Raw genomic sequence first — 13050 nt, forward strand, 5'->3', positions numbered from 1 at the left:
CAAGGTAAATGTCCTATTTTCTACTATCTCTCCAACCCCTACAAATTATTTTTTTAAATCATCTTCATCATATAATTTGCTTAAAATGCTAGAAATTAAGACTTGAAATTCTCATTCACTTGAGTGTTTTGGGGTACTATACCCTGCAGTGCTCAGGGGCAACTTGTGGCTCCGTGCTAGGGAACTGCTCCCAGCATTATCTTAAGCGCTCTCTGACCCCTTAAAGGTAGAAGTAGTAAAGCATGTCCCATTCCTATCCTGTTCTACCCCTTCACCATTATCACCATGATGTTTGGATTTTGTACAGCTACATCCGCAGAGCTCCGAGTGGCTACTCCTGACTCTGCTGGGGAATGGAGCCCAGGGGATCCCACAGGCAAAGTGGCTCCCCGAGCACTATGAGCCGTCTCCCCAGACACTAATGAACAGATGGTTTTTGTTTCTGTGCCACAATTGGCAGTGCTCAGAGGGTCGCTCCCAGTGGTGCTCAGGAGACCATGTAGTACCAGGATTCAAATCTGGGCCTCCCAGAAGAACTCTACTTCTTAAAGCTATCTCCCCAACCCCAATGAAGGAATTTTATACATCTGCCAGGATACCTAAGTACCTTTTACACATTTTATTTGATGGGAACATTTTTATAGCATAAGGACTTTTTTTAGGGGGGGGAAGGGGATCACACCTGGTGATCCTCAGGGTTACTCCTGGCTTTAGAGTCAGGAATTACTTTTGGTGGGGTCGGGGACCATATGGGATGCTGGGGATCAAACAATGCTTTGACATCTGTGAGGCAAATGCCCTACCCACTATACCATTGCTCAGGCCCCAGCACAAGGGCTTTGAAACAGATCTCTAACCTAGGATGAAAAGGACGTGGAAAGTTTTACCCACATTTTTTCTAAGCCAGAGTTTAATTAGATGCCAACCACCCTGGGAAAACCACAGAGGCTGTGTAGGCAGGTGAATTAATTTCCTGTTCCCAGAAGGGACACAAGCATATTTCAAACCCTAGAGACACCAGATCATTAATCCCTTGTCTAAGCACAGAAACAAATCTTGTTTTCTTAAAGGGGCCAAACCCAACTAAACTTCTACTGAAGAGGATTTTTATTTTTGGCAGTGTGGGGTACTAAACCCAGGTTCTCACATGCAAGGCAAGTGTTCTTCTACAATACTGGCCCTGAAGAGAGGCCTTTCTTATTTTTTTGGAGTTCTGAGGGCAACACTCGGCAGTGTGTGCGTGTGTATGCATGAGGGAGGAGGTCTCTCCCAGCAGTGTTCAGCGGACTATATGCTGCCTGACAGTCAATCTGAAATTCACTCTAAATCCTGTTCCCAATCCTCTCAGCCCCTGAGGGGGACTTGTTTTGTTCTATTTTGATCTGGGGCCAACATCTGGTATGCTGAGGCCTAACTCCTGCTTGGACTCTGGGTACCGTATGTGGTGCCAGGAAGCATCTTCCCCACTGTACTATCTCTCCAGCCCCCTATTTCCTTTTTAAAATTTCACACCTGGTAGTTGGGGACCATGTGGTGCTGGGCACTCAATCTGGGGCTCCTCCTTCATATGAAACATGTGTTCCAGGGGCTGGAGTGATAGCACAGCAGGTAGGGCGTTTGCCTTGCACGCAGCCGACCCGGGTTTGAATCCCAGCATCCCATATGGTCCCCTGAGCACCGCCAGGGGTAGTTTCTGAGTGCACAGCCAGGAGTAATCCCTGTGCATCGCCAGGTGTGACCCAAAAAGCAAAAAAAAAAAAAAAAAAAGTGTTCCAGCCAGTCCAGCCATTTTTCCCGAGGAGGCCATTTATAGAACTAATCAAAATGTACATTTCAATACTAAGCTTCAGGCTGTTTTGTTTTGGAGGGCCTTCCAAGCACTGTTTAGGAGGGCTACTCCCATCAATTCTCAGACAACAGGTCTAGACTGTCAAATACAAGGGCCCAAGGGGGCTGGAGTGATAGCACAGCGGGTAGGGCGTTTGCCTTGCACGCGGCCGACCCGGGTTCGGATCCCAGTATCCCATATGGTCCCCTGAGCACTGCCAGGAGTAATTCCTGAGTGCAGAACCAGGAGTAACCCTTGTGCATCGCCGGGTGTGACCCAAGAAAAAAAAAGCAAAAAAAAAAAAAAATACAAGGGCCCAAGATCCAGTGCTGGGCGGGAGTGACAGTACAGCAGGTAAGGTGTTTGTTTGCCTTATACGCAGCCGAGCTGGGTTCGATCCCTGGCACCCCATATGGTCCCCGGAGCCCACCAGGAGTGATCCTTGAGCAAAACCAGGAGTGAGCCCTGAGAACTACGAGGTGTGGTCCCAAAATTCCATCTCCCCCCACAAAAAAAAACCCCCCAAAAAACCCCAAATAATGTTAAGATGTATAAACTTATCAGTAATTGAGATGAATGAAAAATAACTTCCAACATACAATAGTACTGGTAGTATGCATAAACAGGTACTATATACATGTATTTCTTTCACAGTTCCCTTCTATAATGTCTGCATAATTCTTGTCGGATGTTTTCCTTTAACTATTTATTAATTTAATGGGTCATACATACCCAGCAGTGCTCAGGGGTTACTCCTGGCTCTGTGGTCAGGGATCACCCCTGGAGGGCTCAAGGGATCACATGGGATGCCAGACACTGGGCCCGGGTCAGTCCCTACAAGTCAAGTGCCCAACCCGCTGTGCCCTCCTCTAACCATGTAAAGCTCCTACTCCACGTGCTAGTCCACGTTCAGAAGTAGGAAATGAGCGCGCCCCGAACAGACTCACCTTTAGCATAATATCTAAAGTAGTGCCATCGCCATGCTTCAGAACAGTCAGATAGACCTACAAGAGAACAGAGGACGCAGAACTGAAAAGGGCTGGATTATGAGGATCTTGTCCTAAATCGCCGTAAGGGCTAGAAGAAATTGCAAATAGCAGCGTGCAAAAGTTATAGAGAAACCTGGCAAGAAGTGAAGCGCCCACCCCAACCACCAGGAGGGTGAGCGACGTGGCTCACGCTCCTGAGGCTGTGCACGGACCATCACCTCGCAGTTCATGGCGAGAACCGAGCAACGCTGACAAATGCAGAGTCGGCAGCTAACCTCCTCCACAGCACGTGGTGAAACAGGACTGGTAGCCACGGTCTGTCAGACAACACTGAGGGCATTTCTGGTGGCTGTTAAACATGCTCTCTGCCACACAGAATGACGCATTTACCTAGAAATCAAGGTACTTTATTATGGAAACTTACAGGACTCCTCAGATCGGCAGAGAGAATCTGTTTCCCTTCCACGTGGTCCTTAAACCGACGACGGGCTTCCTCTAGTGTTGCTTTATGTCCTGCTTTTCCTAGTTTCCCCAGAACCAAGCCCCGCAGCAGTGCATCTAGATGACCTGATTGAGAAGAGACACGCGATACGTCAAAGCCTGTTTTTATAAATGCACGACATGGTGACCTGCAATTGCATTATACCATGTACAATCTTCAACAGATACAGTCATTTACCTTAGCACCTGACAGAATGTGGTAACTTTATCAGATTATTAGAGTAGAAAGTGCTAAACAGAGTAGACAAGCAAATAAATCTACTGAACTGGGCCAGAGAGAAAGCACAGGTTTGTAGGTATTTGCCTTGTATGCAACAGAGCCAGGTTTGATCCTCAAGCACTGTCAAGAGTGATCCCAGAGAGGGGCCGGAGTGATAGCACAGCGGGTAGGGCATTTGCCTTGCACGCGGCCGACCTGGGTTCGATCCCCAGCATCCCATATGGTCCCCCAAGCACTGCCAGGAGTAATTCCTGAGTGCAGAGCCAGGAGTAACCCCTGAGCATCGCCAGGTGTGACCCCCCCACCCTAAAAAAAGAGTGATCACAGAGGACTGGAGCAATAGTACAGAGGGTAAAACACTTGTTTGCACATGCCAGCCCTGGTTCAATTCCTGGCACCCCGTATGGTCCCCAGAGCTTGCCAGGATTGAGCCCAACACTCCTGTTAGCAATGCTTAGGAGGACCTCCCCCCCAAAAAAAGAGCAAAACCAGGAGTAAGTCCTGAGTAGTGCTGAGTGTGGCCCCAAAGCTGGGGAGAGAGAGAGAGGGGGGGGGGGGGAAGAGAGAGAGAGGGGGGGGGGAGAGAGAGAGAGAACGAGTAAGCCCTGGCCCTCACCTTGAAAAGAAAAATGCTGAATTTATCTCTGCTTTAAGCCACTGAATACTCATTCTGTCTCTGATGGGTGCTAGCGTCAGGGAGCTGGCTCAATGGGCTGGAGCATCCTTCGTATGTGGGAGGCCTGCTTTCCTCTCCAGCACTGCATGGTTCCTGAGCACTGCCAAGTGTGGCCAAATTTTTTTTTCAAAAGGCAGATAAAAACAAGTGCTGGCAAAGAGGTAGAGAAAGTAGACCCCTCACACAGTGCTGGTGGGAATAAAAATAATGTGGATATGTAAAAACCTCAGAAATATTTGGAAAAATCTATGGCAAGAACTAGGGATGTAGCTCAGGGGCAGAGTACAAGACTTGCATGTGTGAGAAAGCTAAATTTGCTCCCCAGTACCACAAAAAACAGAAACAAAACAGCTGGAAATTATTTTTAAACAAACAAACAAACAAAAACCCCCACAGAGTTATATAACCCACAAATGCACCCAAATACCTAAGGATAATGCAAATATATGTACACACAAAAACTTATACACAAATAGAGTATTCATACCAGTCAAAAAAGTGGAAATACTCCAAATATCTATCAACTGATGGACATATACACTAAAATGTGGTATCCATATAAATACCACTATTTGGATATTAAAAGGAAAATAATACACATGCTACAACATGGATGAATCTTGAGAACATGATGCTAATGAAAGAAGCCAGATACAGGTTTGGTCCCCAGCTTGTGTCCCGGAGTGTCACATGGGTGGCCAGGAATGGCTCCCGTCAGCAATGCTTAGGAGACCCCCCGACACACACACACATAAAAGAAAAAAACAAAACCACAGGAGATCAAAAACTAACCCCACTACCATTGACTCTCCTCTCTTTCCATTTATTTAGGAACTTTCCTTCTGATTTTAAAAGTTTTATTTCATTTTAGGTGCTGTGGCTTACAGCATAGGAAGGTTTCCTGTATATATCAATCTCACACCTCTTCCCTCCACCACTGTCCCAACGCCCCTCTACTCTTGCCCCACCCCCCATGGAAAGCTTCCTACTGAAGATCAGTTTTCAGTTTTTGTTACCTTTAGGTTTGCTCTATTCCTCTACTACGTTTCTTTATATTTCACATACGACAGCTGTGTTTGTCCTTCTCCTGTCTGTGTATGTGTTGTGTGTGTGTGTGTGTGTGTGTGTGTGTGAGAAGCAGCATAGTTTTTACTGAAATTTATTTAGAAAGACGTGACGGCAGAGAAAAGGAGAACTGCATGCTTAAGGGCAAATGCAGGCTTCTCCAAAGTGGAAAGAAGCGTGCCGAGAAACACAGAGACAAGCAAGCTAGGTAAGTGCCCAAGGTGGAACACGGGCTGAAGAGCAAGACAGACTTCATCTTCTCTGACAGCCGAATAGCATTCCATTGTGAATATGTACCACAGTTTCTTGATCCAGTCATCTGTTCTTGGGCACCTGGGTTGTTAGTAAGATTTTGGCCAATGTGAATAGTGCTTCAGTGAATATGAGTGTAATTTTTTTTTTAAATTACTTTGAATTCTTGGAGTTTGAGCCAAGAAGTGGAATTGCTGGGTCATATGGAAGCTCAATTCCTAGTTTTTTCAGAAGTGTTCATATTTTTTTCCCAAAAAACAGAAGGCCAGCCAACATTCACAGCAGCAGTGAATATGGAACCCTTTTTCCCCAGCTCACATCTAATCCACACCAACACTGGGAGCTTTTATTCTTTGTAATGTGTCCCAGTCCCACTGGTATCTCATTGTTTTGATTCACATTTCCCTATCAGAAACTCTTGAAGAAGTTTTTTTTTTTCTTTTTCTTTTTTTTTTTCTGTTTGGGTCACACCTTGCGTTGCACAGGGGTTACTTCTGGCTCATGCACTCAGGAATTACTCCTGGCAGTGCTCAGGGGACCATATGGGACGCTGGGAATCAAACACGGGTCGGCCGCGTGCAAGGCAAACGCCCTATCCGCTGTGCTATTGCTCCAGCCCCAGAAGTTTTTTTTTTTAATTTTTATTTATTTATTTTTATTGAATCACCATGATTGTGCAAGTTCTTAGAAGATAAATTAATTTACCATGGGATACAATGCAGTGTTTTATTTTGTGTTTGATTCTCCACCTGCAAAGCTTGGAAATTAAGGGCATTCGCCCTGTTTGGTAAAGGGGATTATAAAAGGTGTTTGAGCACAGGAAGGTTTGGAGTGGGCAGTGCTCAGGGTTTACTCCAGGCTCTGTACCCAGGGATCATTCCTGGCAGGCTTTGGGGACTATGTGATGCTGGGACTTAAACCCAGGTCTGCCACTATCACTCTGGCCCCTGGCACTGTATCTTTTAGTACCTTTGCAAGTTGTACAAAAGATGCCTGGTATTAACACCTTTAAATATATATCTACATCTATATATCTACGTCTATATCTATATCTATAATTTCCCAGGACTGAAGAGATAGCTAAAAGGGCTGAGACCACAGGTTTGATCTCCAGCACGTTTCCCTGGCACCATCAGGAACAAACCTGAGCACAGAGCTGACAGTGGGCTATACCCCTCATCCCGGCACCCTCAGGTGTACTCAAAACACAATTTAAAAAATCCCCTTTAGCTTTTCTTGATCAGAAATAGGCATTTAGCTCTCTATGAAAGACTTTATATATTTTTTGCTTTTTGAGTCACACCCGGTGATGCTCAGGGGTTACTCCTGGCTCTGCACTCAGAAATTATTCCTGGTGGTGCTCGGGGGACCCCATATGGGGTGCTGGGAATTGAACCCGGGTTGTCTGAGTGCAAGGCAAATGCCCTACTCACTGTGCTATTGCTTCAGTCCCAAGACTTTATATTTCTAACATTTGCTATGTACACAGATATTACTTAGGAACAAATACACACATAATCACCACTGATCTATGTTGGTGACCCATGTAATTTCATTAGTTTAAAAAGACCAGACAAAGGACTGGAGCACATGTGGAGGAGCCCTGGGTTTGATCTCTGGCACAAGCACTGCCAGGAGTAAACCCCTCTCTTCCCCCCAAGCACTGAGCTGGGAGTGCTCCCAGCACACCACCAGGTATGCTAAAAATAGATGCTAAAAAGATTAGAGTTAAACTTTAATAGCTGAAAAAGATGCAGGTGTGAATTTCTGGCCAGCTGAAGACACAATAACATCTAGCAGATTAAAAGCTGACAGCATAGAAACTGTTGAATAAGAAAAAGGTGAATTTTGGATCAAGTCTTTTCCCATGCAGCTCATACATTACCTTCTCCAGGTTTGGGGTCCCATCCCAGTCTCTCCCCAATGGGTGAAAAGACATCTTTCACAAACTCCTGGATCTCCTCATAGAAGTCTGTGTGGGACAAGAGAGTTGAGAGGATCCCCAGGTTACAGCTCAGGTCGCTCCACACAGTGTAATTGGGCTCATTCACAAAAGCCTCCATGACTTTTAGAACCTCTACAGTGCTAATGATTCCAGCTCGAGCCTGGGATAGGAAAAAACATGATTCAATCCAGTCTTCAAGCAAAAGTAAGATAAACACAAGCATGCATTTCTGCCTGATCACCATAGTCGGCTCTCACCAAAGACAAGACGACAGAAACTCAAGATAGGATAAAAATCCTCGGACAACAACATTCTTTGGTTACTATTCTGCTGTTTATGAAAGAGCCCTCTTAAAAAAAATGCTAAAGTTCATTTTGGAAAAAAGGATTAAAGAGAAAAAACCAATTAACTTCCTATTTCTATCTGGCTTCTTGGACTTTGTTTTTCTTTTGAGATTTTTTTCATACTTTAAGAAAAGCTGCAAAAACAGTTAGGGCTTCAGTTTTTGACAGAGTCTCTTTCAAAACTGGACCTGTAAACTGTGTCAGCTTCAGCCTGTTCTTTCCTCATTTCTAAAAGAATGCAAACTGGTAGGCACTACAAATTCAGAGCCTTTTCAAAATGGGCTAACAGAGTTGGGAAAAAGAACTTCTGTTCCGGCAGCCAAGTGCACAGACCCCATCGCCCGGGACGGTCGCTCTCAGCACGGAGACCAGCAGATGGGAAGGCTGGGGCATCAATGCTGATCTGTGCTGATGCAAAAGAGGAATCCAAAACCAGTTACTGCATCGGGGAAGGAAAATTTCAAGTCGAATTTAAAGGCACAGTAGGAGAAATCTGACAGTTCTGTCACAAAGACATTTACAAATTCTCTAACCTATGCTGGAGTCATAGAGGTATCTCAAATTAATCCTGAAATAAAGTCAAATATAAATTAACTCTAAAACTAATGGGCTACTAAATTCTGAGTAGCAACACAAACTAAGAAAAAAAAATTTAGACTTTTCCAATAAAGTGCAATTACTATCTTAGAAAAATAGGACACTCTGAGGCAGGGAAATTTCTTCAAGCCTCCTATTTCAACTGATAAACAAAGGAAAATTTAAGTATAGTTGCAAAAAGCTGGCTTAAGAGTACTGAAATGGGGTTTGTTTCTAGTAATTAGCCCTGCCATACTAGTAATTCATTTGTTCTAGTCCAAAGACAACTTAACCTTCAAGAAGGATGTCCTTTCAATTATGTTTCAAACAATCCACAAAAAGCTAGACTCGCCCTACTATTTGAATGAGAGACACTCACCAAAGAGAAGAGGTCATTCTGTAATCCCAGACGATCCACAGGGGGCAGAGAAAGATCTCGGATGCCCGGTAATAAACTTTCCAGCATCTCAGAGCTGTACTGGGTCCGATAGAACCCAACCGTTCCCAGATTTAACTGAAAAGATATCCAACAGGCATTATTAAACTGCTTGCTTGGTGCATAGCTCAAAGCCAAGGCTTCAGGTGCTCTTGGCTTATTTAGAAGTTCAACCTTTCTATAGGTGTGAAAGGAATTCTAGTTTCATTATACCTGAATGAAAATTCTATGATAATCTAACGGGGACGGAAATGAAACAAGACATAAAGACATAATTTGTTAGCAATACAGAGGCAAAAAGAAATCAGAACCTTGGGGACTGGCGCAATAGTCTAGTGGATAGGGTTTATGTCTTGCATGCAGCTGACCTGGGTTTGATCCCCAGCACTCCATATGGTTACCCAAATGTGACTGCCAGAGTGACCCCTGAGCACCACTGGGTGTAACTCAAAAATTAAAAACAACAACAACAACAATCAGAAACTTGGCATAGAGTTTGTAAGAGAAAAAAGTGAGGGGTAACAGGAGAAAATTATGTAAGTTATTTATTTTGGACTTTAAATCACAACACTAGGTGGTACTCAGGGACTACGCCCAGCTTGGTGCTCCGGGGTCTTTTCTGGCAGCATTCAGGGGACCATCAGATGTTGGGGAATCTAACCTAGGCCCCCTGAATATAAAGCATATGCCTCGTCTGCAGAGCTATTTCAGCAGCCCTAAATTTTATTTCAAATCTTAGTGGACTGGAGAGTAGAGTCATCCATGAGGAAAACTTTATAATCATTATCTATTACACTGAACAAAAATAACATCTTTAAGGCCCTAGATTTTGGTGAATTACACGGTCTTAACATTTGGTTTTGTTTTTTTTTTTTGAAGGGGTCATACCTAGTGGTGCTCTGCGGACCATATGTGGTGCTGGGAATGAACTGGGGTCGCAGCTGCTGCAGCTGCATTCAAGATAAGTAAGCATCTGACTTCCTGTACTATCTCTCAGGCGCCCTGAATTTTTTTCATATATATATATATATATATATTTTGTGTGTGTGTGTGTGTTGGTTTTTTGGGTCACACCTGGTGATGCACAGGGGTCACTCCTGGCTCTGCACTCAGGAACTACTCCTGGCGGTGCTCGGGGGACCATATGGGATGCTGGGAATCGAACCCGGGTCGGCCGCGTGCAAGGCAAACAAACGCCCTACCCGCTGTGCTATCGCTCCAACCTCTCATATGGTTTTTAAAGTGAAGTAATCATCATCATTATCCTTTATGGGTATATTTACCAATAGTAAAAAAAAAATAGTTATATAAATATTCTGATAAATGCATATACACAGTTAGTATGTACTTACAAATCACATCATTTAAATAAAATTTTTAATTTTTCTAATCTTTTTTTTTTTTTTTTTGCTTTTTTTTTGGGTCACACCTGGCGATGCACAGGGGTTACTCCTGGCTCTGCACTCAGGAATCACCCCTGGCCGTGCTCAGGGGACCATATGGGATGCTGGGATTCGAACCCGGGTCGGCCGCGTGCAAGGCAAACGCCCTACCCGCTGTGCTATCGCTCCAGCCCCAATTTTTCTAATCTTTTAACTTTAGGTATAATACCTTGACTTTATAACAACTATAGTATACACAAAACTTTTTTCCCATTGATAAGGATGTTTCCATATAACTGAATAAGCTTTCAGACTGTCATTTCTGATGGTAATATAAGATTAAACTAAACAGGGGCCAGGGAGATGGCTCAGAGAACCAGACTGCTTATTTGGTATGTGGGAAGTCTTGGATTTGATTCCTGGCAACATGCGGGGTGAAACCCAAGAACTCAGTACGACTGGAAAAACATTCTCCACCACACTCTCCATCCCTCACCTGCCCTCACTCCCTCTGAGTGTGGCCCGAAGCCCAAAACAAGTGTGTTTGTGGTGTGTGTGTGTGTGTGTGTGCGCGCGCGCGCGCGCGCATGTGCGCGTGTGTATGTGTATTTAAAATTAATTTATTTACTTCGTTTTTGGGGGCCACAACTCTTCTTGGGGGACCATATGTAGTGCTGGGGATCAAACTGGCACTGGCTGCATGTAAGCAAACACCTTACCCCTTGTACTACTTCTCTGGCCTCCTAAGTATATTGAAAATATATATTTAAAAATTAAAATGGGGAAGGAATGGCTTTTTTTTTTCTCCCCAGAAAAGCCCAAAAGTCTGAAGCAATGTAAAATTTCTATTAAGAATGTATAATTGGGAAAAAAAAAGCTAGTGAATACTTTTTTTTTTAAGTAAACAGATTTTATTAGGAGGCTTTTTGAGGGAAGGAGGAAGGGATAAGTGGGAGAGAGAATAGTAAGAGTAACGCGCTCAAGAGAGAACTCGGGCTTCTCCAAGGGTGGAGAGAGCTCTACACACATCCTAGCACTAGACACGAAAGAATGAAAGTACACATCTCAAGAGGGGAGATGCGGGCGACACATGTGCTCGGGTACCGCATGTGCTTGGCCACGTGGGCACAAGCAGCACATGGGCTCAGGCAGCATATGTGCCTAAATACTTGTATTTTTAACACTGGTTACAAAGTACAGAATAATGATTAAGATTTACCAGCTGTGGGGTCTGAGGGATAGGACAGCAAGTAGGGTATTTGCCTTGTATGTGGTTAACCCAGGTTTGATCCCTGGTATCCCTTACAGTCCCCTGAGCACCACCAGGAGTAACCCCTGAGCATCACTGAGTATGACCCAAAACAAACAAAAACAACAACAACAAATCCAAAACCAGATTTACCAGTTGCTATTTTTTTTGTGAAATGGTTTTAAGTACCAGCTAAAGGAATGTGCCATCTCAGTGATACAAACCAATTATTATATGTCTGATCCCCCTTGATTATAGATGTACACATCAGCATTAGCATGTCATTAGGGTGACAGAGCAGTTTGAAGCTCAAGACTACAAATGCTTTAGTTACTGAGAATGTATCCCTTATCTGCTTATTTATGACTCCTATCCTAACACAAGGGAAAGATGTATACAACATTAAATTTCAAACTCAAACGATAAATTCTAAAGCCAGCCATAAAATACATAGAGAAAGTGAGAGAAATGATTCAGCTTAGGTAAGCTTTCTGGACTCACCTTCACCCACTGGTCTGGTTTGACATTTTTTAAAATCACAGTCATCTCCGGCTTGTCCATTAGAACTTTCAGTTTGGCCTGGCTGGGATCTTCACTTGTAGAGATTGTGATGGGAACCATCCACTGGGGACAGTCTTCTCCTTAAGCAAGAGAAGAGCAAGAAAGAAAAACTTGGAAATAATATCTCAGTTGAAGAAACGGAAGCTTAGGTGGAAAGAAGGACCCGTAACCGTCTATACACAACTCTGGGTCTAAGTGTGAAGCCAAGAGCTTATTTTCAATGGCTGCTCTTTCTTTCAGATAAGCTGAATAATCAGGGTAGATAGAAGGTATTTATCAACAAAACCACATAGTAAGAGTTTACTCACATGTAGAAACTAATACAACGATTAATGATTTTTTTCCCTTTTCAGAGCAACAGACTCAGCAATGGTTTTACTTAAAATTCACCTCAAGTAGATGAAAGTTCTCACAAGGTATTTAAAAACAGATTCTAAGGTGCAGTTATTAACTGGTATATACACTGCCAAAGCACTATTTTTATTACTGTGATAGATAGGATCTAACAGTTCTGGGAACTGAGAAATCATTTCTTAGATGTCAAAGCTTTTGTAGGGTAATACATATATTCTCTTAGCTATCAGAAAGCAAAACTCACTTCGCATTAAGATGCTAAGCAAAAGAGAGTCACCAACCAGGTAATTCTCGGTGCTATTTTTAACAGTTAAACCTGTCAATCCTATAGAGCAGATTATAGGTATGAAGCAGAAAAGGTTAACTGTGACTTTTGGGGACCTGCCTGTACAATTAACCTCTCATCTGACCTGTCAGACATACTGAATAACCTACGTGCTAAGAAGTTTAAGGTTGGAAGACTCTGGTGCTCAAGGGACTACGTGATACCAAGGACGAGAACAGGCCCTTAAGCTGTCTCAATAATCAAAACCTTTTTTTTTTTTTGTGGGGAGACAGGAGTGGAAAGGGGTGCAGGTAGTGCTGGCGGTGCTGGTGGAGGCGACACCACCTAGGGGTGCTGAGGGAACCGTATGGGATGTTGGAGATCGAATCAGGGTCAGCAACATACAA

General features: G+C 43.8%; 1 protein-coding gene across 1 annotated transcript in view; it reads right to left on the minus strand.

The window, feature by feature from the left end:
- NPEPPS (aminopeptidase puromycin sensitive) overlaps positions 1-13050 on the minus strand; it is a 93564-nt gene that overhangs the window by 10479 nt on the left and 70035 nt on the right. The window contains exons 15-19 of the mRNA XM_055130339.1: positions 11965-12104; positions 8776-8910; positions 7417-7636; positions 3242-3384; positions 2776-2832 (exon numbers count right to left, since the gene is read on the minus strand). Of these exons, the coding sequence (XP_054986314.1) occupies positions 2776-2832; positions 3242-3384; positions 7417-7636; positions 8776-8910; positions 11965-12104 (695 nt within the window). The remainder of the gene's footprint in view (positions 1-2775; positions 2833-3241; positions 3385-7416; positions 7637-8775; positions 8911-11964; positions 12105-13050) is intronic.

Source organism: Sorex araneus, chromosome 3, assembly GCF_027595985.1.
Source record: "Sorex araneus isolate mSorAra2 chromosome 3, mSorAra2.pri, whole genome shotgun sequence".
NCBI lineage: Eukaryota > Metazoa > Chordata > Mammalia > Eulipotyphla > Soricidae > Sorex > Sorex araneus.